The sequence below is a fragment of the Rhincodon typus genome, chromosome 32, assembly GCF_021869965.1.
Source record: "Rhincodon typus isolate 14 chromosome 32, sRhiTyp1.1, whole genome shotgun sequence".
Taxonomy (NCBI): domain Eukaryota; kingdom Metazoa; phylum Chordata; class Chondrichthyes; order Orectolobiformes; family Rhincodontidae; genus Rhincodon; species Rhincodon typus.
In genome coordinates this window covers 5,684,590-5,712,578 of record NC_063363.1, presented here as the reverse complement: position 1 = coordinate 5,712,578, position 27,989 = coordinate 5,684,590, and the positions used below count along the sequence as shown (strand labels likewise).

General features: G+C 42.7%; 1 protein-coding gene across 1 annotated transcript; it reads left to right on the top strand.

Annotated features, from left to right (window-relative positions):
- The first annotated feature begins 7 nt into the window (after nt 1-7).
- On the top strand, nt 8-22,222 carry LOC109938841 (sodium channel subunit beta-4). The gene is made up of 5 exons (XM_048615645.1): nt 8-110; nt 14,011-14,189; nt 17,311-17,530; nt 20,173-20,302; nt 22,135-22,222. Exons 1-5 carry the CDS (start codon nt 23-25, stop codon nt 22,220-22,222), a joined length of 705 nt encoding a protein of 234 aa, XP_048471602.1. The 5' UTR covers nt 8-22.
- The last annotated feature ends 5,767 nt before the right edge of the window (nt 22,223-27,989 follow it).

The following is a 27,989-nucleotide window of genomic DNA, read 5'->3' as shown; positions in this document are numbered from 1 at the left end:
GTATTGATTGAACTCTCCTAGAATGAGGGCTCAGAAAGTGCCCTTGGACTTCGGTGGAGTGGAAGCAAGGAAAACCTCCCCTTGTAGACTTTTAGCGGCCATTCTAATCGGTAAGAACAGGGACCTCAAGCTAGTCAGAATTGCGGTGACTGTGAACTTTTAAAAAATGATTTACTAATCAGTGAGTGCATTTCATTGAGTCCTCTCCATCCGCAGAGAACAGGTTTCGCATAAATCTTAATATTGCGGGTTTTCTTTCTTTTGCTTGCTGTTGTTTCTTTTCTTTTATATAAGTGGTTTACTCGGTTCCCCCATTTCTGACAGATTGTGGGTTTGCTCCCTTATCTGCTTATTTATTGATCGAAAGGACGCGCTGGACTGATTGGTGCAAACAAATGCTTATGTTGTTGTAAGTTTTATTGAACTGAAATGCAGATGACTGCTGTGCTGATAGGGATTGGATCTGAGAGCTGGTTGCTAGCTGGGAGCTGTGTGTGAAGTGCCAATGTATGTTTACTTGGAGTTGAGTAACTCCGTCCAGACTCAGAGGCCGTCCTGCACCAACTCCGAAAATAACCCGATATCCGCATTTCCCTGATCACACGCTGCTGTTCTGACCCTATCTCCCTAAGCTCTGATCGTCAACAGCGACCGGGCAAATACCCCTGGCATTACAGATGTTGCTTTTGGGTTTCTGGGGCCAATGGGAGTTTTAAAACCAAAAACTGTGACTCAGATCGAGATTTAAATTGAAACATTACTCCCCGCTGCAGAATTGAGACTGGAATTTTGACCATTGTAACCCCCTTGGCATGATCCAGTTGGGTAAACATTCAGATAAGGGGATTTTTTTTAAATTCCTGTTAAGATTTAGATTCAGAAGTTCACATCTCAATGATCTGGGTGTTCTTGTGCATGAATGCCAAAAAAATTGGTTTGCAGGTGCACCAGGTAATTAAGAAGGCAAATGGAATATTGTCCTTCATTGGTAGAGGGATGTGGAGTTGAAAAAACAGGGATGTTACGTTGCGTCTGTATAGGGTGCTGGTGAGGACACACCGAGAGTACTGTGTACAGTTTTGGTCTCCTTTTTGGTCTCCTTACTTGAGAAAGGACGTATTGACACTGGAGGGGGTGCAGAGGAGGTTCACTAGGTTGACTTCAGAGTTGAGAGGGTTGGCCTACGAGGAGAGAGTGGGTAGACTGATACTATACTTATTTGAATTTAGAAGAATGAAGGGGGATCTTATAGAAACATATAAAATTATGGAAGGGAATAGATAAGACAGAAGCAGGGAGGTTGTTTCCACTGGCCGGTGAAATGAGAACTAGGGGGCATAGCCTCAAAATAAGGGGGAGCAGATTTAAGACTGAGTTGAGGAGGAACTTCTTCACCCAAAGGGTTGTGAATCTGTGGAATTCCCTGCCCAGTGAAGCAGTTGAGGCTACCTCATTGAATGTGTTTAAGGCAAGGATAGCTAGATTTTTGAACAGTAAAGGAATTAATGGTTATGGTGAGTGGACGGGTAAGTGGAGCTGAGTCTCAAAAAGATCAGCCATGAACTTACTAAATGGCAGGGCAGGCTCGAGGGGCCTGATGGCCTACTCCTGCTCCTAGTTCTTATGTTCTTATGTAATTCTTTATCAGTTTGTAGCTACTGCCCATGCATCCAGTGGCATTTTGGATATAACTTCCTTTCCATCAAATGATGAGGAAGGATGTAAAAACTGATTTTTTGTGACATTTGCCTTGAAAGTGGAAGAGAGTCTCAGGGTTAATGTGCCATCTGGAACAACTTTACATAATGTCCAGTTTCTGATCGTCTCACTATGAACCATTAGTGGGATCGAGTCAAGCTATGGGCATGGGCTGGTGGAAAGGACAACTAAATGGTGGATGAAGTTTAACAGAAAAGTGTGAAGTAACTCATTTTGGTAGGAAGAATGCAGAGAGACAATATAAACCAAAGAGATACCACTAAAAGGAATAGAGAGACCTTGATGTATATATGCATAAATCATTGATAGTGGCAGGAAAAGTTGGAACATTGGCTGGGCCTCAACTCAAATATCGCATCCTGTTCTGGGTGCCACACTGTAGGATGGATGTGAAGGTATGCAACACGGTGCAGAAAAGATTCACAAGAAGGGTTCCAGATATGAAGAACTTCAGCTTTGTTGGTTTATTGGAGAAGTTGGGTCTGTTTTCCTTGGAGCAGAGAAGGAGGAAAGGAGATTTTATGCAGACACACTGAATCATGAGGATTCCAGTCAGAGAAGATAGAGAAAGACTGTTCCCATCAGTGAAATTGTCAAGAACCAAAGGGCTCAGATTTAAGGTAAATGGTAACAGGATCAATGGAGACTTGAGAAGAAATGTTTTTGTGCAATGAGTAGTTAGAGTATGGAATGTGTGGCCTGAGTGTGCAATAGAGGCAGTTTCAATCGAGACTTTCCAGAGGGCATTAGATTTTTACCTGAAAAGAAAGTATGGGCAGGGTTATGGGGAGAAGGTGAGGATTAAATTGCTCCTTGAGAGGGCCAGCGCAGATAAAATGGACCCAATCGCTTCTTTCCATTGTGTAACCATTCTGTGAATAGGTTCTTTGTATAGCACACCATCTTTTGAGGGGTCGTGACTAATTTGTCATGACAGTCTTTTCAGATACCCAAGACTTGAAGGTCTAGATTTGATGAGGAGTGTTCAATCTGTGCCCTGTGGTTGTGAATTACCCTTTCTCCTAGTGGCCCACTTCTTGAAATTCAGAAAACTCAGTCTGATTAATACTTAAACTGTTTATTTGTTGGTTATACAATTCCCACCCTTGCCATGGCTTGTCCACTTCTCCACTTCTTCAAATCAGACCTGCACAGCGCCCGGTTTTTATCGCCTCACAGTTGGTGGTAGTACTTTTGCAGTATGGATCCGACGCACTGAAAGCTCATCCCTGACCTTCTGCATTTATCTAACCTTCATCAAAGTGCACCTTATAGTCCAACTCTTTAACCATCTCCTTGTGGCTCAGTGTCAAATTTCAGCTGATTATCTTAATGTGTCAGATCATTTTGTCACATTAGAAGGGCTGTATTAAGTTCCAGTTTAATCTGTTTGAATTTTGTGAGACTTGAGGTTTGGAGAATGTTATTGCTGCACTTACAGATGAATCTTAAACTATTAGAATCCATTAGAATCAACGACCAACAAGAAAAATAGGGATTTGAACTTGCTATCCTGACATTTAATGTTTCAAGGTTATGTGAGCACATACTGATAAAATACTTGGACAATACTGCCGTACAGTGGTAGTGCCCTCCGATATCCATTGTCCATATGGAGGTAAGGTCAGAGGTCCTACTGTGAACCATTTCCCAAACTCTGCATAAACATATCCAGTGATATCAATGAGTCTTTAGTGATTTTACCTATCAGAACAAAATTAGAGAGAAACTTGGGAAGGGAAAAAATATTTGCAGGGCCTATGGGGAAAAGATAGAATCATAGAATTTTACAGTACAGAAGGAAGCCATTTGTCTCTTCGTGTCTGTACCAGCTCCCAAAAGAGTTACCCAGCTAGTTCCACACTCCAGACCTCTAAATTTATTATTGTTAAATATATATCCTGCTCTGTTTTGAAACCTTGCATGGAATCCACCTCCACCACTCTACCAGGCAGTGCATTCCAAATCCTAACAACTCTCTGAGTAAAGAAGTTTCTCCTCAACTTACTCTTAGCTTTCTTGCTGACGATCTTGAAATTGTGGCGTCCAGTTACTGACATACCAGCTAGTGGAAACAGAATATCCTTCTTTATGTCAAAATTATTCATTATTTTGAACACTTCAATGAAGTTACCCCTTTGTCTTCTCTGCTCCAAGGAGAATAATCCCAATTTCTCTAATCTTTCCTTATATCCTTCATTCCTAGTAAATCTCCTTTGAGCTCTCTCTGGGGCTTTAACATCCTTCCCTACATAAGAACTAAACACACCACTGCAAATGTGGTCTGACCAATGATTTGTAGAGGTTTGGATAGGGTAGTGGGGGTAATAGCGCTGTGAATGAGCCAACACAGGCATGATGGACTGAATGGCCCCTTCTTTGTAAGGCTGTATGATGTGGTAGTGGGAAGGGAAAGGGCTGGGGTGGTTGGAAGTCACGCCCAACAGTTCATGTGTATGTTGTTTCAGCAGAAGTCACTGGGCACTGATCAGGAACAGAGCTCTGCTTTAGATTTTGTTTTTGACCCTATCTAGTCTGGGACACTGAGGCTAATTTGAGCATCCAGCTGAGATTCAATAACAGTGTAGAGTAGGTAGGCATTGCATCTGGTGTTCTGGGGGTCTGTGTGACTTATTCTCTCCTGATAATGGTGTATCCATCCAGTGATCGAACCTTGGTAATGTCCCTTTAAGAGTGTTTAATAGAATATTAAAACATGTTGAGGCAATGCAGAGAAAGTGCCAGCATAGGAAGCCAGGTAGGAAAAGCAAGACACGTCGCTGTCTGGGCACAGACTCCAATGGTTCGAGGAGGTGGTGCAGCTCAAAGGTTCGATATTATTTTGATATGAGTGATTAGGGTTTACTGGACAAAGACTCCTACAAAATATGCTTTTGAAAAATTCCAGCTGCAAAGGAGAAAAGCTTAACTACCAGTGCAGCTATGGCTGGATCCCATCCAACTCTGACCTGAATTGATATGATGGGATCATTGAATTGCAGCTTTAACTGAGCAAGGTGTGTAGTGGAGCAGTTTCAGTTGGTGGATTTTCTGGAACAAGTTTGAATAATGGTGTTTTCTTATGATTGACAGGACGAACATACATTTATAGCCATAGAGTCATACAACACAGAAACAGACCCTTCGGTCCAACTCGTTCACGCCGACTAGACATCCCAATCTGACCTAGTCCCACGTGCTGGTATTTAGTCCATATCCCTCTAAACCCTTCCTATTCATGTACCCATCCAGATGCCTTTTAAATGTTGTGATTGTATCTACCTCCACCAGTTCCTTTGGCAGCTCATTCTGTACACGCAGTACCCTCTGTGTGAAGAAGTTACCCCTCCGGTAGTTTTTATTTATTTCCCCTCTCACCCTAAATCTAATACTCAAGTTTTGGACTCTCCTACCCTTGGAAAAAGTGTTTGGCTATTCACCCTATCCATGCCCCTCATGATTTTATAAACCTCTATAAGATCACCCCTCAGCCTCCAACACTCCAGGGAAAATAGCCTCAGCCTATTCAGCCTCTCCCTGTAGCTCAAACCCTCCAACCCTGGCAACATCCTTGTAAATCTTTTCTGCACCCTCCCAAGTTTAACAACATCCTTCCTATAGAAGGGCGACCAGAACTGATCGCATACACAGCACCCTTTGTGACATCCAAAAAAATTTGCAACCAATGAAGTATTTTTGAAGTGGAGTTATTGTTATAATAGTGAAATGTAGCAGCCAATTTATGCACAGCAAGCTCCCACAAACAATAACATGATAACAACCAGATGGTCCCTTTCAGTGATGGTGGTTGAAATGTAAGTATTGCCCAGAGCACTGGGAGCCTTGCTCTTCTGTGAAATGCTGCCACAGGATCCTTTGCAAGGCAGACGGACTCTCAGTTGACAGGCCATTTCTCTGACAGAGCAATACTCCGACAGCGCTGCATTATCTGTAATCTTGGATTTTTTTAGGCCAGGCCTCTGGACCATGAACTGACTCCCACAAGTCTCCAGATTGGAGGCAAGAATCCACCCCACTGAACCACTGCCAAACACCTATGTGTTAGGCCAAGTTGCTGTCAAAAGTTGGAAAGGGCAAGATATTCAGAAAATAGTGACAGGGTGACATTGAGATAGTGTTTTATTTAAAACACAGTGGGAGGAGCTGAAAGGTGAAGAAGGTGACCCTAAGATAGACCAAATGTCAGGGTGGTATTCATTTTTCTTTCGGAATCAACGATGTAAATGTACATTCTGGTGGACATTAGATGGTTGCAGGAAGATAAGAGGAAGGTCAATGCTGGGGGAGGTTTTGAGTTGGGAGCAGTGTGCAATCAGAAGGCTCTGTGACAGAGGAAGATTCACTGACTCAGGTAAACTCTGTGGTGGAAACTGACTGGGGAAGCTGTGATTGGGGAAGGGTCTGCGGGGAAGACTGACTGGGGTAGATTGTGATTGGGGAAAGACTCTGAGACTGGCCAGACTCTATGAATGGGGAGACACTGAATGGTGAGAGTTGGAGGTAGAGAAATTTGCATTTGCTGTGTAAAAGGAATAAGCTTAATGGTGTGAATGACCTTTCTCTCATTGCATGGTTTTCTTTATGTATATATGTATATCCCTTCATATTGTGGAGGTTAGTATTGTACAGTCCTGTATGAAATCATATGATACTCTAGTTCTTATAGTAAGTGACTAATAACTGAGAGAGTATAAGGCCAAATTTCCCGAGATAAAATTGTGAAAGATCTGGTGATTTGTCGGTTGGCATTACAAAAAAAGCCAGGAGACCTGGTCCGGGAAGTGCCATCAAGGAAGGGAATCCAGGCTGCCATCCAATTTGGATAACGTGTAACTCCAGGCCAATATTATTGACATAATGATCTTAACAAAACCTTACACCTATATCTGAAGAACCAAAGATCCAACCATGATGTAGGCATTTAAATTACATTCAGATGAGATCTGAACAACAGGAGAACGCATTCTGCGTACACAAACTGAAAGATGAATAAACAATGAGAAACATTCAAAGAAACTATGCAAAATGTTTGACAATATTGCATTCCATTAAAAACAACAACTTAGTGAGAAAGATCCAGTTATAACTGACCGAGAATGTCAAAGATGGTAATAAAATCAGTCTCAGCAGAAATAACACTGAACAAAAAACTCAGCAAGGCTGGTAGCATGTGTAGAAAAAGAAATAGAATTGATGTTTTGAGTCCAATATATGACTTCTTCAGAACTTTGTGTATGGATGAGAATTGTGTGTCTAAATAGCAGCCAGGCCTCAGGCCCCTGTCACTATTTTCTGAATACCTTGCCCTTTCCAACTTTTGACAGCGACTTGGCCTAACACATAGGTGTTTGGCAGTGGTTTAGAGGGGAGGATTCTTGCTTCTGATCTGGAGACTTGTGGGAGTCAGTTCATGCTCCAGAGGCCTGAGCACAATATGGAGAGATGAAGGGAGAAGCCAGCCAGAAAGAAAAATCAATAGGATAAAAAAACACACACACAACTGAAATAACTCCACAGAGGCTGGTATCCCATCACCTAGTCACCCTTTATCTACATGTGGAGAGTCCTTGACACTGATCCAGCTCCATTTGAGCCAGCTCTCAGAGTGAACAGAACCTCTGACAGTCCTGTTTACATCTGTCAGCCAGGGCTCCCTGATTGAAGGATTAACAAGGTTAACAATCCCAGTCAGGGAACTCATATTCTATGAGGTATGCCTGGCTGACCTCGTTACAATCACTACAAGAACAAGATGGAGACACAGGTTATGATCTAAAGATATTGAAATCAGTGCTAAGTCCAGAAGGCTGTAAAGTGCTGAGGCTGAAGATGAGGTGCTGTTTTTGGAGCTTGTGTTGGAGTTTATTGGTACATTGTAACAGCCGAGGACAGGAGGGTCAGAGTGGGAACAAGGAGGAGAATTAAAGTGACCAGCGACAGGCTGTTTGGGCTCATCTATGCAGCCCAAGACGAGGTGTTCCACAAAGTAGTCACCCAGTCTGAGTGAAATGCAAGTACATCGCTGTCATATCCAGATGGAATACTTGAGACCTTAGTTGGTGAGAAGGAGGGAGGCGAAAGGACAGGGCTTGCTAACTTGCACTTTACACAGAGGTGCCATAGGGAAGGGAATAGGTGCGAGAGGCAGCAGAAGGGTGTTCCCAAAGGGACAAAATACTGAAAGGGAAGTGTGGGGGAAGGTGTGTCCAGCTCACAAAAATGTCAGTGGATAATCCATTGAATACAGGGATGCCTCGGTGGAAGGTGAGGACCAGGGGAATTGTTTCATTGATCTTTGATGGAGGAGAGGAGTTCGTTCCAGTAAACGTTCTGACACATAATGTTAGGGCCCTGGGGAGCATTGCCAAACAAAGAGACCTTAAGGTGTTGGTTCATAGTTCCTTGAAAGTAGAGTCGCAGGTAGACAGGGTAGTGAAGAAGGTGTTTAGTAACCTTGCCTTTATGGATCAGTGCATTGAGTATAGGAGTCAGCATGTCATGCTGCAGCTGTACGGGACATTGGTTGAGGCACTTTTGGAATATTGTATTCAGTTCTGGTCTCCCTGCTATTGGAAGGATGTTGTGAAACTTGAAAGAGTTCAGGAAAGATTTAAGATGGTGCTGGGATAGGAGGGTTTGAGCTATGGGGAGAGGCTGAATAGGCTGGGGCTATTTTCCCTGGAGTGTCAGAGGCTGAGGGATGTTCTTATAGAGGTTTATAAAATCATGAGGGGCATGGATAGGGTGAATAGTCAGGGACTTTTCTCAGTGTAGGAGCATCCAAAACTAGAGGACCTCAGTTTAAAGTGAGAGGGGAAAGATTTAAAAGGGACGTAAGGGGCAACTTTTTCACACAGAGGGTGGTGCGTGTATGGAATGAGCTGCCAGGGGAATTGGTGGAGACTGGTACAATTACAACATTTAAAAGGCATCTGGATGGGTATATGAATAGGGAGGGTTTAGAGGGATATGGGCCAAATGGGACTAGATTAATTTATGTAATTGGTCGGCATGGATGAATTGGACCGAAAGGTCTGTTTTGGTGCTGTATAATTCGATGACTCTATAAGTGAATTCCTGACCAGCAGTTTTCTTCCTCTTGGTGACATCGGAATTCTGCTGGGATTGTAACAGTGCATCTGACTGGACAGCTCTCTCAAAAACCTGGCACGGAGTCAGTGATCTAAATGGATAGTTTCTGTTCTGAATCGTTCTATAATTAGTACATAACTCCTTCAACAAACCTTTGTGTTCAGTGAAATTTCCTCCGTCATTATCTCTACCCAATGAGATATTTCAAAACTCTACTGGCCCTCTTAGATGGACAGAAATGATACCTTTTGTTTATTCATTAAGAGGATGTGTGTTGTTGACCAGATATTTATTGCCTATCCCTAATTACCCCACTGTCACCTTCATAAAACGCTGCTGTCCTTAGGGTATACATATGCCCACAATGGAATTCCAGGATTTTGACCCAGCGACTGTAAAGGAACAGCATTATATTTCCAAGTCAGGATGGTGAGTGGCTTGGAGGGGAATGTGCAGGGGATGGTGTTTCCATGTATCTGCTGTGCTCGTTGTCCATGGCTGCCACTCTGTCAGTGGTTGTGGGAGTGACTTTTGAAGGTTGTGAGTAGGGGAATGATCAAGCAAGTTGTTTTGCCCTGTTCAGTGTTAATCTTCTTGTTGTTGGAGATGCACTCATCCAGGCAAGTGGGGAATATTCCATTAAACTCTTGACTCGTTTCTTGTAGATGGTGGACAGGCTTTGAGAAGACAGTAGGTGAGTTACTTGCAGTAGAATGCTTACCCTGTGACATTCTGTTATAGCCATAGGATTTGCATTGCTGGTACAATTCAATTTCTGGTCACTGCAAACCTTCAGAATGTTGACAATGATGGTAAAGCCATTAAATATGAAAGGACAATGATTGGATTTTCTCTTGTTGGAGACGATTGTTTCCTGGCTCTTATGTGGTGTGAATGTTATTTGTCACTCATCAACTCAAGCCTGGATGTTGTTCAGGTCTTGCGGCATTTAGGTATAAACTACTTCAGATCTGAGGCATTGTAATTGTGCTGAACATTGTGCAATCATCAGTGAATATCCTTATAGAGGAGAGAAGGCAGAGAGACAAAGCAGCTGAAGATAGTTGGGTCTAGGCCACTGTCTTGAAGAACTCCTTGAGTGATTTCTGGAGCTGAGATGATTGACAACCAGCAACCACAACCATCTTCCTTTGTGCTAAGTATGACTCCAATCAGCAAAGAGTCTTTCTCCTAATTCCCACTGACTCCAGTTTCACCTTGATGTCAAAGGCATACATCCTCTCTTGAGTTTAGCTCTTTAGTCCACGTTTGGACTAAAACCGTCGTGATGACAGGATCTGAGTGAGTCTTCAGGGAATAGTTACTGTTAAGTAAGGACCACTAGATAGTATTTGTGTTTATTAAGAGTAGACTAATTAGCCAGGTTGGATTAGGCCTGCTTGTTTTGGTCAAGGCATATCCAGGAAGTTTTCACGTATAGGCGTAGATGCTAGTGTTGTAGTTGTGCTGGAACAGCTCAAATAAGGATGTAGCTAGTTCTGGCACCAAATGTGCTCAGTACTATTCCTGGAATGGTCCCAGAGCCCAAGGTCTTTGCAATATCCAATGCTTTCAAACATTCCTCGATATCATGTGGACTGAATTGAATTGGCTGAAGACTGGCATCTGTATTGCTGGGGATCTCAGGAAGAAACCGAGATGGAACATTCAGTCATCATTTCTGGTTGAATGCGTTTGCAAATGGTTCAGCCTTTTCTTTCACACTAATCTACAGGGATCTCTCATGCCGTTCTGTAGGACATGCCCTTCTGTACTCTTCATTGTACCAGGTTTGATGCCCTGGCTTGATGGCAGTGGTACAGCGATGGATGTACAGGGCCATGAGATTAATGACTGGTTGAGAGTAGTTCTGCTGCTGATGGCCTACAGCGCCTCATGGATGCACAATGTTGAGTTACTAGATCTTTTCAAAATCTTGCCCTCTCAGCGTAGTGGTATTGCTGCTAGATAATTAATCCAGCAATCCGCGTAATGTTTAGGGGTGGCACGGTGGCTCAGTGGTTAGCACTGCTGCTTCATAGCACCAGGGACCCAGGTTTGATTCTACCCTCGGGCGACTGTGTGGAGTTTCTACATTCTCCCTGTGCCTGTTTGGGTTTCCTCCGGGTGCTCCGGTTTCCTCCCACAGTCCAAAGATGTGCAGGTTAGGTGGATTGGCCATGCTAAATTGCCCGTAGCGTTCAGGGATGTGTAGATTAGGTGGGTTATGGGGGAATGGGTCTGGGTGGGATGCTCCGAGAGTCGGTGTGGGCTTGTTGGGCCGAAGGGCCTGTTTACACACTGTAGGGATTCTATAATTCAGCACAGTAATGATGCGCATAACTTGATAGATAGTATTGTCAAGGTGAAGACTGGACTTTGTCTTCATAAGGACTGTACAGTAGTCGTTGTTACAGGTACAGTCATAGGTAAGATTGGTGAGGACAAGGTCAAGTGGGTATTTCTGTTGTGTTGGTTCCCATACCACAAGTCACAGTGCCAGTCTAGAGGCTATATCCTTTAGAACTCAGCTGGGTTGGTCAGTTGTGGTGCTACCATTTCACTCTCTGGGATGGACTTTGAACCCTCCACGCAGAATATATTATGTGCTCTTGTTATCCTTAGTGTGTCCTCCAAGTGGTGCTCAACATGAAAGAAAACTGATTCATCAACTGAGGGAAGTTAGTAGGTCATAATCAGCACAAGGTTTCCTTGTTACCGTGAGACTTTATGGAGTCTGATGACTCCCAGCTCAACTCCTGCCCAACAGTGTACCATTGTACCAGCATTTCTGATGGATCTGTCCTATCAGTGAGACAGGACATACCTATGGCTGGTGATGGTGAATTCTGGGACATTGTAAAGTATGATCCCATGAGAATGGCCATGTCATTCCCACAATATTATTACATTCCTGCATTACTTGAGGCTACCATGAAGGACCTGCCTTCTCAACCTCACCTTTCACCTGGGTCATGGTGATCATCGGGTTAAACTAACCGCCAGTTATCTCTCTCTAATGAGAGAACAGCCTGAAGGTCCTCTGGGACTATGGTAACTTTACCTTTACCTTCTAAGAAAAGAGCAAAAGAATTTACCTGAATGCTTGGCTAGTACTTATTTCTCAGCCATATTATGAAATAAAACACAGAGCTATCTGGTCATCATCATGTAAGGGTTGTGGGATCTTTCTGTGCACAAATGGCTGCTGTTTCCTACATTATAACAGTGACTACATTTTAGAAGAGTATTTCATTGTTAGTAAGGCATTTTGGATTGCTGTATGACCATAGGTACAAATGCAAATGCCTTCTTTCTTTCACTGTGTAAGAAATGCCTTAAATATAGCAATAGACACGACCCTCTCAGTGAAAATGGTTCAATTGGCAGGGAAGCAATAAATTAGCAAGAGAAAAGTGGGAATTTTGGCTTTGTCAGCAATTTCCATGGGCATAATGGCAGTGAATTTATTGTTGGAGCTGACAGAAATCTATAAAAATGAATAAAGGTGAGACTGACCTATAAACCACCCATGGGCAGATGTGGGGAGGGGGAGCTATTCTCAGATGATCAGGGACTGACAATTGGTATTTCTACTTCTAAGAAGGAACATAAAAAACAGGGGAAGAGGCCATTCAGCCCCTAGAAACTGTTCCTGCATTCAGTCAGATCATTCCTGATGGATAACATAATCCATTTACCTGCCTTGATGATGCAACCGTTGACTTAAAAAGAGCTATCAACCTCAGTTTTAAAATTCTCCTCTAAATTCAGCAGTATTTTGGGAGAGAGGTTCAGATTTTCACAACTCTTTTGTCTCTGATCTCTTAATCTAATGCCATTAGGAACTTTTTTGTGTACTGTCTAGTAATCCATGTTTTCAGTTTAGGCAAATGTAACACATGGGAGTTAAATGAGAGTCAAATCATCAAACGCTTTTCTGTTTTATACCCTCGATCGGGACTCCTTCAGATCCCTATGCTATAAATGAGCATTGGGTATATGCAAACAAATCTAAGTCCAGTCTGATCCTCAGAAATAAATAAGTCAGTTTCAGAAATATGCCAGCAATTGAGCTCAACAATAATCCTGTTTATTTGCAAGCAGATAATGCTGTGCACTATGGTTCTGTGGGTAGCACTGTTGCCTCAAATTCAGAAGGCTGCAGGTTCATAATCTCACTCCAGAACCTGACTGCAAAAATCCCGGTTGATACTCCCAGTACAGGAGTGAGAGAGTGCTACACTGTCAAAAGTGCTGCTTTCCAGGTATCTGAAGCCTTTACTTTTTCAGGTAGATATGTAAGTAAAACTGGTCAATAAACACCACTGCTTGTGTGAACTTGCTGTGTGCAAGTAGATCTCTCCATTTTCTACATTACAACAATGATCACATTTCAAATGTACCAAATTAGCTGTGAAGCACACTTGATCATTTAAAGCTTCTTTAGCAATGTGGGTGTGACTTTGTTTTTGATAACTAGTGAGCGTACAGTTACACACTGGGTAACCCTTACCCTGAATACACAGGAACCCTGTACAGTTATATAGTGAGTAATCCTTACCCTGAACACACAGGAACAGATGTCAGAGGGTTTTGGGGTTGGAGAAGATTCCAGAGACAGGGATAAGTGAGCCATGGCAGGACTAGGACCTATTGTATATCAGTGAATGTACAGGTGATGGTTGGTTGGGATTTAGTGTGAATTATGGAATAACAGCTTTGGATAATCATGAGTTTGCCAACATATGAGGCTGGCCAGTAGAATAATAGAGTAGCTATGTCTTCCAGGTAACATAGACATAAATGAAGATCCAAAACCTATTGACACAATATGTATTTGCAGGTCAAATAAAGTCATTTTGGATTGCCATTTGTCATGGTGTTGAAGAGATCCCCTGATTTCACAGTTTGGATACATCTGGAAGTCAGTGATTTACCTCGGATGGATGATCCCATTCTCCTCAATTTCTGCAATTTCCATGAGTCCTCCTAACAGTCACTGAGCATGCCTGTGAGGAATGGTAAGATTGGGAGAATCACCAGTCTGGCTGCTGTGGAACCCCCAGTGAGGGCATGGACCCCTTTAGATAGCAGCGAGAATATAAAGAGCGAGAGAAATCTGAACTCTTAATGAAGGATCATGTATTTTTTTTAACCTACTATCTTTCTCGGCAGGTTTTGTTGTATTTCAAAATAATGAAGCTATAGAAGTTCACACTGGAAAATTGCCAACGATTGTGGTACTGAATGGCTCTGATGTCGAGTTGCCCTGTACCTTCTCTAGTTGCATGGACTTCAAAAACTCCGACTTCTGGTGGACATTCCGGAAAAACAAAACAAGTGAAGAAACAAAAGTGAGCCATGCAAATTCGTGTTCCCTTTTCACTCCCCAGCAACTCCCATTCTCCACCAAGAAATGTGCCTCTATCCTCAAATTCTAGTGGGTATTTCTTGGAGGTGATGCTCTTAGCAATATCCTCAGTCTCATGTTGAGGGGTCCACACTGCATGACCCAAACTCTGTGTCACATATCTCATTTGCAAGTCTGCCTTTTGGACTCCTACTCCTACCCTGCTCTCCTTCCCTCCATATCCTCACTGTATTCAAATCAAGACCACTCCTCAAACGTATTTTATGGATCTCCTTACTGCCTCCCGCATCTCCCTTTCTTAAATCTGCTGCTTGGTGTTACTGAGTCTTTACTTCTGATTCATTTCACTCCTCCACCTCTTATTAAAGAAAAGAACATTTATGGGATTTGGGCATTGCTTGCTAGGCCAGCAGTTATTTTCCATCCCCAATTGCCTAGAGGGCAGTTAAGAGTCAACTACATTGCTATGGGTATGGAGTCACATGTAGGTCAGAGTGGCAAATTTCCTTCCCTCAAGGACAATAGTCAACCAGAAGGGTTTTTACGATAATGGTTACATCATCACCATTAGGCTAACTGTTTATTCCAAATTTTATTGAATCCAAATTTCTTCATCTGCTGTGGTGAAATTCAAGCCTGGGGTTGGCTTGTGCTATTACCACCCTTATGACTGACCCCATTCCACCTCGGGTAATTGTTCCCTGGCCTACGTGATCCTGGGCCTTTTATCTGGTTCTTCAACACAATAAACAACCTGAGGAAAGCACATTTGCCAGTTTTGGAGGTGATTAGGAGGGATTGAACTTGGTGGAAATAGGGAGGTGAGATTCATCTCAGTTGCTAGCTAATTCAGAGCCCACTGCACACTCTAGCCCATTGATGCCTATGCACTGACTAATTGTATTTTGTGTGCCTTTCTAGCAAGAGTTAAGATGCTGGCTGTGGTTAATTGAATAATTAAGTGACAACGCAATTATAAAGGATAGAACAGGGAGTACTGGGTGTGGCATGAGTTATGTGACTGAGTAGTCAATAAACTTTATCCACAAGAAAACTGTGTCTTTTCTGTTTCTTCAACAGGCTTAGATCTGAATTGAGATAAGCAAGTTCAGTTGAAACAGACATCAATATTAGAGAAATAAATCTAGTCAAAGATAGGAGGAAGCCATTTAGTTCTCTGAGAATGAAAGAACTGCGGATGCTGTAAATCCGGAACAAAAACAGAAGTTACTGGAAAAGCTCAGCAGGCCTGGCAGCATCTGTGAAGAAAAAATCAGAGTTAACGTTTTGGGTCTGGTGACCCTCCCTTAGTTTTGAGGAAGGGTCACCGGACCCGAAACATTAACTCTGATTTTTTCTTCACAGATGGTGCCAGACCTGCTGAGCTTTTCCAGCAACTTCTGTTCTAGCTCTCCGAGCTTGTTGCATCAGTCAGTGGGATTAGGGCTTCTCTGTGACATAACTCCATATACTTGCCTTTCCCCTAAATTCCTCGATAACTCAGCTAAAGATTTATCAATCTCATAGTCAAAATTAGCAATTCATCAAGCATCAGTTGCCATTTGTGGAAATAAAATTCTGAACTTCATAGTGTGAAGAGGTATTTCATAACATCACTCCTGAAAGGATTGGTTTTAATTTAGGAGCAATTTTATTTAATGGCATTGTAACCACATTACAGTAAATTTGTTTTTAAAAACTCAAAGAATGTTGAACATTCTCTCTACAATTTGGTTAACAATCTGGTTAACCCTCCTTACTTTTATTTGAACATTTGAAAATCAGTTTGTTCTTTTTTAATACAAAGCCATTGCTTCTGACAATCTGTTCAAAATTCACTGAAGATCTCACCTTCCCTTTTACTCCTCCCCACTCCTGTCCCTTTTGATGGGTGTTGGGTAGGGACTAGATTATCTTTACCTCAGCAGTCAAATAGCCTCGTGAGTGTCACTGAGTGAGGTCGTCCCTTCACTGAGGATTTGTCCGTGGGCAAAGAACAACAAAGACCAGGATTTTCCCAGGTCAGAAATGTTCTCTCATGTTTCCCTCTGCCAGGTGGAGGTGTGGCGGGTTGTCGAATGGAGACCTTCAAGCCTGTCCTTAACCTGCACCAAAACCGACTCCCTTGGGGTAGACTTCCTGATTGAGTGCCTCTGTGGTTGCCTTCGTATTTATGGGCTTTCAGTGCCACCAGTTCAATGAGAGTTGCACCAGCTGTGTAGCCTCAACTGCACCTCAGAGAGAGTTAGGCATTGCTGAGGCAGGCTAATAAACCATGAAGGCACCTCAACAAGGGCCATAGAGAGGCCTGAATGTGAAAAAGTGATAAGGGCTTAAATTGTTAGAAACAGAAGGAGAACACCCCACCACCCTTCATCCTGTGAATTGTGTGGGCAGTGAGTGTGGCCTTTTCTGCCCACAGCCCCCTCAAGTGCAATCCAAAGCCTTTAACAGAAAAAGCAGAGAAAAACAGGGAATTTCCACATAGAATAGAATCCTTACAGTGTGGAAGCAGGCCATTCAGCCCATTGAGTCTCCACTGACCCTCCAGAGAACATCCCACCCAGACCCACCCTATCCCCGTAACCCTGCATTTCCCATGGCTAACCCACCTGACCTGCACACTACAGACAATTTAGCATGGCCAATCAACCAACCTGCACATCTTTGGACTGTGGGAGGAAACTGGAGCACCTGGAGGAAATCCATGCAGACAGACAGTCACCCAAGGGTGGAATCAAGCCCAGGCCCCTGGCTAACCACTGCACCACCCCATCATTGCTGTGATGTGAGATGTTACACCAAAGTAAAATGGGAGTTATTTCTTATGTCCTATGGCCAAATCTCAACAAACATCACCAAAGCATGTTATCTCATTGTTACCACCTTGCTGATTGGTGGAGCTTGCTGTATTTCTGACGTAACAGCAGCGATTACTAGTTCAGAAGCACATTTAATTGGCTTCAAAATGCTTTGGGAAATCCTGAGTTTGCAAACAACTTTAGTCATTAGGATTGGGTGTGGTGGCAGGTGAATGGTGGGAAATAAAACATTCTTCGCTCAAAAATTTTTTTCTAATTCTGATTTATTTTTTACTTGCACAGATTATTCATATTAAACTGAAAGATAAGAGACCCCAAATCTTTCCATCTGAGGAGTATGACAGAGTTACATTTATTGGGAATATTAAAGAGAAGAATATTTCCCTTTTGCTTGCTGACGTGGATTTTGAGGACAATGGATTTTATACTTGTTACTTCAAAAACCCACAGGAAATGAATCAAGAGGCTAATGCGTCTCTTGAACTAAGCGTTGTCAGTGAATGTGAGTGTTCTGTTTTTTCTCTCGTGATACTTTGCAATGCAAGATTTACAATTAAAATTTCTGGCTTGTTGGAGCTACCAGAATGGATGCTTGGCAATAACCACACTTGCTCATTTGTCCTTGCATCAAGCGTACTTATAAAGTCACCATAGTCCCACTTTCTCATTAGAGAGAGACAATTGGTGGTGGTTTAACCTGAGGGTCACTACACCTCAGGCCAGGGGCAAGGTTGAGAAGGCAGGATAACCTCAGCCAATGTGGGCATTGAACCCACACTGTTGGTATCAACCTGCATCATAATCCATGCATCCAGCCAACTGAGCTAGAGAAAGTCCTTCACAGTGTTGGTGGCTTATAAATGTGAGGGTCACCATTGGCTCTGAGGTGATTTCCAGAGAAACGTCTTTTCCCAGGGAGTGGAGCTCACCACCAGTTGGTCAATATGATACACTTATTGGGAAGCCAGATGAGTAAGTGGGTGAGCAAAATGGGCAGAAGATTACGATGACCAGGAAGTTGAAGCAGTGTGGGAGAAGGCTGTGCTGTGGATTGAATTGCTTGTTTTTGAGCTTTAAATCTCTATGCAATTCCTCTCATTCCGTTCCTTCTCCTGAGACACACCACGGAGTTTCTGGTGCTTACGAGAAAACTTGGGATGCAAATAAAGAATCAGCACCATAATTTTGTAGCTTTATGCTCAACCCACACTTTATTATGGTGGGAGATTGTAATGGCATCCAATATCTGTAACAATTGACCTTCATAGTTTAACTCCTTCAGTGACCTCCCATGAGAATTTACTCAGCTGCTCATTAACCTTAATGTTCCACCTGATCTCCTTGGGCTCCTCCCTCCTGTGTTTTAACATGTGACACTTCAAGCTGTAATTGTTCCTGCTGTGACTAACTGCACTGGGGCTCCTTGGTCCAAACATCTATGTAAATATGCAATGGGGTGAAATTCTGTTTGCCTCACGAGGCCACTTCTGGATCATTTGTATTCATATGTGAATGATTAACTGGACTCCATCTGAACCATCCAAAAACCACCCCCCCACCAAAACATCTACACATAAATACATCTGTCCATTTCTGGTTTATGCTTCTTAACTATCTCATTAAACTGTGTTCAGAAACAAATGGTGAGGTCTCACAGTGCTAAGCTAGTTTTATACAGAGTGACAACATTTCTAAAATACCACTTTATCAAGCGGCTTTGATTAGATCTAACAATGTTACACATTTACAAATAGGGATTCATTTAGAGATACAGGTTACTTGTGAAAATTTTGTTTCCCACTGCATAGCCACAATATTCCAAAGTCCAAATCTCTCTGTTTGCCTGCGTGCCTGTATTCATTCTTGTCTCTTTATACACCTGTGTCTTTAATTGTCTTTGTGTGCTTCTCTATTCCTGCTGGTGTATTTCCACCTCCTTCTTTATATCTCTAAACCCATCAGGGTGTCTCTCTCTCTCCCTCTCTCTCTTTATCTCCTTGCTTATCTTTGTCTCCATTTATATTTCTATTCCCTATGTCTCTCTGTCCTCTTGTGTAACTCTATCCCCTCCTTTGTGTGTCTTATCCCTCTCTTTTCCTGTCCTCAAACTTATCCTTCAAAGTGTGGAGTGGAGTAGAAACAGGAAGCTGAGACTTACAGGTTTCTCCCTGCCTATCAGACAGGAAGACAGACAGCACAAGGCTGGAGCTGACCTTAGAGCAGGTAGGTCCAATCAGTGGGAGGGCATGAGTGACGGGTCTGTGATTCCCTACTATTTTTTCAACCTGGTGGAAGGATTGCTGTTCCTTACGACCCGCGAGCAGTGCTATAAGGCCACTTAACTAATTTATCCTATTTTTTTCTAATCAACCTGTTCAGAGATTTTATGGAGCAAGTGAGACTTGAACCTCGGCCTCCGGGTCCCGGGGTAGGGACACTACCACCGTGTCGGGAGTGGGTTGTTCCTTAACTCATTTACATGGCTCTTCTCTTTTCACCTGCTGAATTACCTGAAGCTTGGCAATGGAATTGTAGTGCTTATAACGAGGTCAGCCAGGTGGACCTCATAGAATATGAGTTCCCTGTTTGGGGCTGTTAATCTGGTCCAATCAGGGAGCCCTGGCTAACACATATAAACAGGAGTGTCAAAGGTTCTGTTCATTATAGGAACCTGCTCTGAGCTAGCTGGATCAGTATCAAGGACTCTCCACGTGTAAATAAAATGTGACTTGGTGACAGGATACTGGCCTTTGGGGAGTTATTTCAGGAAAAATATTCAAAGTGAACACACTCAGCCTTGTGAAAATACGTGAACAACCAGCCTGCCTCCTGCAAATGGATTGGCTGTCCTACCTCTGCTGAAACAAAAACTGGGTTTCTGTTTCAGATTTTTGCTTTTTTAACTTTGATAAAACCAGATGTTGAGGAATAATATTTCCCCTATCTGTTGATAACCCTTCATTTTGTATATCCACTGTTCACCTGTTTCTCTATATCCCTGTGCGTATCTCTATATTTCTGCTTGTACCCCATTGTTCCCTCATGTATATTCGCTGTATCCCACTTTATATTAGTTCTTTTGTGATGAGTCTAACTGGTGATTTTCATTGTACTAATTTGAAAAACTTTCCCTTTGTATTACAGTGGTAGAAGTGGACAACACAGTGACAGTGATCATCCTGTCTGTAATCGGAGGGTTGATAGGATTCATCATTCTAATATTTATTATTAAAAAGCTTGTAATGTTTATAATTAAGCGAGTTGGAAAGAAGAAGTAAGTAAGATGCAAATATGCGGAACATTATATTATTTTTAAAAATGCATCTTAAAGCAAAAGTTTGCAGCTATCAGTTTGTAGGATGAGAAGATGAACTAGCTGATTAACTGTAACAAGCTCCAATATACCTCGCACCACACACTAGTTTGTGCCTATGATTTAATCGTCGTAGCTCTGCATTATATTGATTAAAAAGTAACATTCAACTGTAGTTCAGTCAGTAAAAATTAGCAATAACACAGGTGTGATGTGCCGAAAAGCTTCCATCCATCCTATCATTCTATGTAGAGAGAGAATTTAACTCTGATTACTTAAGAGATATCAAGGACTGAACAATCTGCAATTTTTATTGTTGGATGCTTCACTAATTCTATGCAAGTAAGAATAATAAGTTTCTTCATATGATCACTATAGACATTACTCATGTCTGAGGTTTAGGCTTTTTAATAGAAGCGTCTATCTAATGTGACACAATTTATTTCAATGTTGAATTATAGTCCATACTTAGCAAGGATTTACCCATCAAACAGAATAATGAGAATTGATTGTACACTTCCTGTTGAGATAGAGAGCCATATTATTTTAGAATCCAGGCATAAAAGCTTTACCTGATCAGGCAGCATCTCAATTGTTGTATTTAAGTTGTTTGTTCCAGTACATCATTAGGGATTTGTGACTTGTGAACAAAGTCCTTGCTCTGATTACTCGTTGACATGTTCCTTGTCTGTTGAGATTAATGGGTCAGTCTTGGATTTGCTGCTCCTGTGATAGGGTTAGAGTTAGTTCTGGTGCAATCTTTCTTACCCTCTGCTGTGCTCCCCCACCTCCTTTCGTACCCCCACTCCACCCCACATCCTCATCCCCATCCTTTCCCCCAATCACTTTGATCATGCTCTTTGAATGTTAAGGCTTGTCTAATACTGTGGTAAATAATTTACTTGCTTACTGATTGGACACCATTTTGTGTCTGACAAAAACAACCATAGTTCATTGGATGATGGGATCTTCCTGTGCCAAAGTCACGCCAATCTGAATTTTGACCTCCTCCCTCACCCAATACCTCAGTCGTGGTTCCATCCCTGTTGTAAATTTATTCCATTGTCATTCTTTTTGTTCTGCTTGAACCTCCCTCTATCCCATGCCTCATTGGACAGCACACACACCTGAGAGGGCATATGCTCAAGTCTTGCTCCAGGGACCTGAGCACAACACCTGTACTGAGGGAGTGCTGTGTTGTCATTGCAACTGTCTTCTGGATGAGGTGTTAATCCAGTGTCCTGTCCACCTCGCGGGTAGGTCCCAAAAAATCCCCTGACACCATTTTGAAGAAGAGCAGGGGTGTTCTTTGGAGATTTCTGGTCAACGTTTATCTCTCAGTCAACAGTACGCAACAAAAAAGATTGTATCATCATTGTAACCAGGGAGAGCTTTCTGCGCACAGAAGGTGTTGCCATCTTTCCTACATCACAACAGCAACTTAACTTTAGAAGTATTTCAGTGAATGTAAAGCACGGTGGGACATCCTGAAAGACGTTATTAAAATGCAATCCCTTTTGTCTTGAAAATGGCTCAGAATTTCCTGGGAGCTGTTTCATCTGCATTGCTGTACCTTTCCTGTAAGATTGGGGAAAGCATCCCTTCCTACCAGCATTCAGGTGAAGCTACGACCAGGCTAAGGCACAGTTACGACAGCTCCGAGGAAATTCAGAACCAAAGTGTTTTAACTGGTTGCATTTGCGTTTCCTGTGTCCCTGTGTAAGCGAAGTGTTAACTGTGTATCACCAGTGGGTAGGTGCTTCTACTCATGGTGCTTGCTGTGGTCTCTCTAGGAAGGAGTGCCTGGTAAACTCCTGTGCCAACACTGAGCGTGGACATTATGGTTCCAAAACCGACCTCAAAACCCCACCAAAGGCTTGAAGATTGCACCGATTTTAGCATCAGTGCTTAAAGACATGTGACGTGCCTATAAAAACAGTAGCGGGTACACACAGTTTGTAAGGTAACCCGATTACAGAATGGGGAGGGGAGGGGATGAATTGTGCACTGATTGCGCGGGAGAGTTGGGCCATCAGTCTGAGACATCACAGTTACGGACATGACTTCATTCCTGACTGCCCTGCTCACATGTACTGCCTACCTCTCCCTTCCCTGATCCTCAGCACCATCATATCAAGCTCGGAGACGCTATGGCATGCAACTTCATCTACCTTGCTGCATGTAATTCAATTCATACAGGGATTTACACCAGCTGTGTAGCACCAGACTTGTGCCGCATGTTGCCTTTTACACCAGGGTCTTACTATCCTCTTGAACTCCTTCCTTTTGATTTGGTTGTGCCCCTCGAGAACAATTGGCTCTCCTGCACATCAGCTTCAGTCAATAACTAGTTAAACCACACCGGGATATCTCTCCTCAAGTCACTGTTTCAGAACCCAAGATTTTCCTTTGTCATGTGCCATTGGAAAGATCTTGAGAAATGTTGTCTGTTGCAGGGACATGTTTAGCTAAACCAGGAATATGATTAAATGGGCAAGTCTATTTAAGCTTGTAGTGTAACATTCTAAAGAAGTGCCATTCTGGACGCAAAATGTTAACTCTGTTTCTATCTCAACGGATACTGCCAGACCTGCTGAGTTTATCCATTATTCTGTCTTTTGCTTCAGACTTCCAGCCTATTTTACAGGCTGTAAATTTGTGTTCAGCTAACTAGGTTAAACTAACTAGCCAGTGAGAGTGACCGCTGCTCCTAAAAGCACAGGAATAATTCCTACTGGGAGGCAGTGCTATCAGGGACATCTCTGAGAGATTTCCAGTTTCAACAGCATTTATATGGGTTCACTTTGGGAAGGTCCACTTATAGACTGAAGCATGATTCTCTGCATGTAGATTGGGACAACAGCCAGAGAAATCATTTGTCTCTTACTCACCAGAAACCTCATTTTCTGGTCAACACACATAACTGAGAGAAAAATGTAGCAAAAGAGGGTAGAAGCGGAGAAAGATTTATGGAGCAGAAAGCCATTCAGCCCATCATGACTATTTGGACAGAAATAAGCCCCCACATCTTATCCCACCTCCCAGCTTTTAGTCTGTTGCTCTGTCAATTTCAACAGTCAAGAGATAGTCCAAACTTTCTTTAAATATGATTTCTGCTTCAATCAATTCTTTGGGTAGTGAGTTCCAGATCATTACAGCCCTCTGGGTGCAAAATCTCATCCTCAACGTGCCTCTAATGTCGTTAGACCTTATGATTGGACCTTCCATCCATCGTAAGGTCAGAAGTGGAGATGTTCACCAATGATTGCACAACACTCCACACAATTTGTGACTCCTCAGATACTGAAGCAGTCCGTTTTCAAATGCAACAAAATCTGGACCATATCCAGGCTTGAGCTGACAAGTGGCAAGTTACATTCATGCCACACAAATGCCAGGCAGTGACTATCTTCAATAAGAGAGAATCTGTGCACTGCCCCTTGACATTGAATGGTGTTAGCATCACTGAATCCTCCTGTATCAACATCCTGGAGGTTATCTTGACCTGAGACTCAACTGGACTCACCACATAAACACAGTGGCTACAAGAGCAGGTCAGAGGCTAGGAATACAGCAGTGAGTAACTCACCTCCTGACTCCCAAAAGCCTGTCCACCATTTACAAGGTACAAGTCAGGAGTGTGATGGAATACTCCCCACTTGCCTGGACGGGTGCAGCTCCAACAACACTAAGAAGCTCGACACCATCCAGGACAAAGCAGCCCGCTTGATTGGCCCCGAATCCACAAGCATCCACTCCCTCCACCACCGACGCTCAGTAACAGCAGTGTGTACTATCTACAAGATGCACTGCAGAAATTAACCAAAGATCCTCAGACAGCACTTTCCAAACTCATGACCACTTCCAACTAAAAGGACAAGGGCAGCAGATACATGGGAAAGTAAACACCTGCAAGTTTGCTTCTAAGCCACTCACCATCCTGACTTGGAAATATATCAAAGTTCCTTCACTGTTGCTGAGTCAGAATCCTGGAATTCCCTCCCAAAGGGCATTGTGGGTCAACCTACAGCACTTGGACTACAGCAGTTAACGCAGGTAGCTCATCACTACCTTCTCAATGGCAATTAGGGATGGGCAATAATTGCTGGCCAGCCAGCAACGCCCACATCCCATGAAGGAATAAAAAATGTTTATATAAAATGCTCCCAGTTATTGAACTCTCTGCAATACTGTGGTTGGTTGGCTCGCCGAGCTGGTACCCAGCAGGGTAATGAAATGTCTGCGGAAAAACAACAAACCAGCTTGGCAAGCCAACCAACGACAACATCCACAACCCAAACTACAAATCTACTCTAAAATCCCTGTAATACCTTGGTGCGTGTGTTGAAAGCGCCCAGTACATTGGCATAACTTCCACTCACACTTTAGGCGCAAAGCTACATCATCAGAATGGCCATGAGAAGAGGCCATTCAGCCCTCTGTTCTTGGTCTGCCACACAATTAGATTGTGGTTGATTTGTACCTGTAATTCAACCTGACCACCTTTACTTCATATCCTTCGATTCCCTTCCATCGCAGAATATATTGTTCTCAGTCTTGGCAGGTTTAATTGACCCTCGGCATTATGGGAAGAATGTTCCAGATCCCCACTACCCTTACATGGAGAAATGTTTCATGATTTCAGTCCTGAGGTGCACTGGTCTGTTTCTGTCCCCTTGTCCTTGATGCCCCATTGGAGGAAATGGTTTCCTCTATCCATCCTCTTAAATCCTTTAGAGACCTTGATGACAGTGCTTCTTAATCTTCTGAACCCAAGAGAACACAACCAAGTTTATGCAACTTGTCCTAAATATTTCAGTCTTTTCAGCTGTGTTATCTCTTTGCACTTCTCCAAAACCTGTATGTCCTTCCTTGATGTAGTGATTGGAACTAAACATAGTTACTGCAGATTATGTGAGACCAAGGTTCTGTATGATTGAAATGTCACCTCACTTTATACTATGACTGCTTTGAGCTAAAGACGAACATTCCTTTAGCCTTTATGTGCCTGTTCACACTAGACATTGGATTTATTCCAGTTCTTCCTGTGTAATAGGTACCACAGGTCTCAGCCTTCCAAAAAAGTATTGGTTAACGTTAATTCTGTTGTCAAAGTAGATAAATCAGAAATTTAAAAAAACTTTGCCCATACATATTGGACAATATATATCCCTCATTGTTTTTGATATTCTTTCCTCCTGTTTGGTTCTTGTGTCTGTTTTTTACTGAGTTTCTTGGTTACTTTCCATAATTTTCCTGTCCCATTTATACTTTGGGTGTGGGAAACAGTTAACCAGTTAATGGGTGTCTTAGCAAAACAATTGCTTAGAGTGAACAGACTTGAGAAAATGTGGATGGAAATAGACATAGTTTATCACAAGGACAGAGAAAGAGATCCTCACTGGGTTCCTCACACTGTCTGAGTGAGGTTTCTTGATAATATTGGGAAACTGGAACTGATAGGAGTTGTGTGGGAATGCTTGGTCTGACAATCCCTTTGTTTATTTTGAGCACAATCCTTGAGCATGGTGGATCTTAGCAGAAGTAGCATTATTATCCATTTCAGTGCTGGGTACCAGGATAGAGCAATGGATTAATGGATGTCAAGGGACCTTCCGCCTCGCTCTGCTATCCAACCACTCATCCCCTGGTCACTTTGAGATCTTTGCTGTCAACCTTTGTCCTCCTAGTCTATTGATGTAATACGAACATAGTAAACAGGAGTGCCAACAAGAAAGAGTCCAGTAATGGGCGATGGATTACTGGGGAAAGCATGATTGTCTGTTGTTTCAGCTTCCATTTAACCCAACAGCAGAGCTGGACTGAATAATATTAATGCTCTCCTGTGTGTGCTGGTATCAAACCAGGGATGGAATATTTAATGGAATTTCATTCAAAGCTAAATAATATCTGAAAACACAGATGATGCTGGAGAAACTCAGCAGGTTTGGCACGATGTGTGGAGAGAGAAACAGAGTTAACATTTCGAGTCTGATATGACTCTTCTTCGGGATTGTGAAGAGATATCATACAGGACTTGAAATGTTAACTCTGTTTTTCTCTCTCTCTCTGTAGATGCTTCCAGACCTGCTGAGTCTCTCCAGCATTATCTGTGTTTGTTTCAGATTTCCAGCATCTGCAGGATTTTGCTTTTATCAAAATGACATCAAATCAGGTTCCGGGAGAGAAAACAAATCTTCCTCAGATCTTTTGAAACTCCCCATTGTTGGAAAAATGAGGATGTAGATGGAGTATTTTCACAGCTTGGAAGGAAATATTGGACAAATAACATTGAAGGGGTGAGGCAAGTTGAAGACTAGTGTCAAATGTCATCAATGGATTTCTCGGAGGTTAGCGGATACAAAAACCTTGGAACCAATAAGAAGTGCATTAGCCTCTGCGATGAGACTGCTCTGGGATGTTGGGCAAGGAGATTGTCCGCATCTAACTTCATCTTGAGATACTGGTGCCCGAGTGGAAGGAACGGTCATGTTCTGATTGGTTTGCATTAAACTTGCCATCCACAAACTTTCACAAAGCATTTTGAGAACATTTTGACGATGGTCCAAAGCCACCATTCTTTAAAATCAAATGAAACAAAATGTGGATGGATGAGGTTGCGCACCACCTCAGCCAATGGCAGTTATCCACTCTAAGGAGTTGGTGACTTATATTTCATTTTAGGGCTGGGTCAGCATTTATTGTCCATTCCTAATGGCTCTGGAGAAGGTGATGGTGAGCTGCCTTCTTGAACTACTGAAGTCTTTGGGGTGTAGGGACACCCATTGTGTTGTTTGGGAGGGAATTCCAGGAATTTGATCCAGAGATGGTGAAGGAATGTCAATAGTCTGAAGGCTGTACTAAGAGAAGATAATGTATGGGGTTATGAGCTGAAAGCACTTAGGATATGTCCTCTTGCACACCCACATTGGTGGTACACCTAACTGAGCTGGTATCAGCATAGAAGCAATGGGCATTAATAAAAACCAAGTGTTATGGCTCACACCTTGACTGTGGACTCTAGAATTCGCTGCAGATTCTTATAAAACCATTACAAATATAGCCTCCCCACCCCAGCCAATGCATACATTCCTCGCAGCCTCTCCTTCCCTACCATGCAAAGTCTCTCCATCCTGCTGTTGCAGCAGTGGAATGAATGGGATTAGAATATTCCGTGGTTTTGACTAGCACAGACTTGACGGGCTGAAGGGCCATTTTCTGTGCTGTAGACATCTATAGCTCTATAACTCTATGAGCAGCCACAATCAGTTGATCCTTTCTCAGCTCGGAAGCTCCCATCTGAGGCCCCCTGGTTCACAGCCATATGGAAAAGGAAGGGTTCAGATGTTAGATCATCTTCAAAAAGCACTTTCAGTGAAACCTTTAATCATTCATTGCAATAAAGACAGCAGCCAGAGGAATCTTAGGGATAATGTCCTCTCATTTTGACTTTAGATCCGAGTAGAATTTTACTGAGGTGTTACCTAGGGAATGGTGAGAATGTGGAACTCACTACCACAGGTAGTAGTTAAAGTGAAAAGTAAAATTACATTTGAGGGGAAGCTGGACAAGTGCATGAGTAGACAGGAGTAGAAAATAATAGTAGAGAAGAGTAGCTATAATGGGATTGGATGAAGAAAACTGGGAA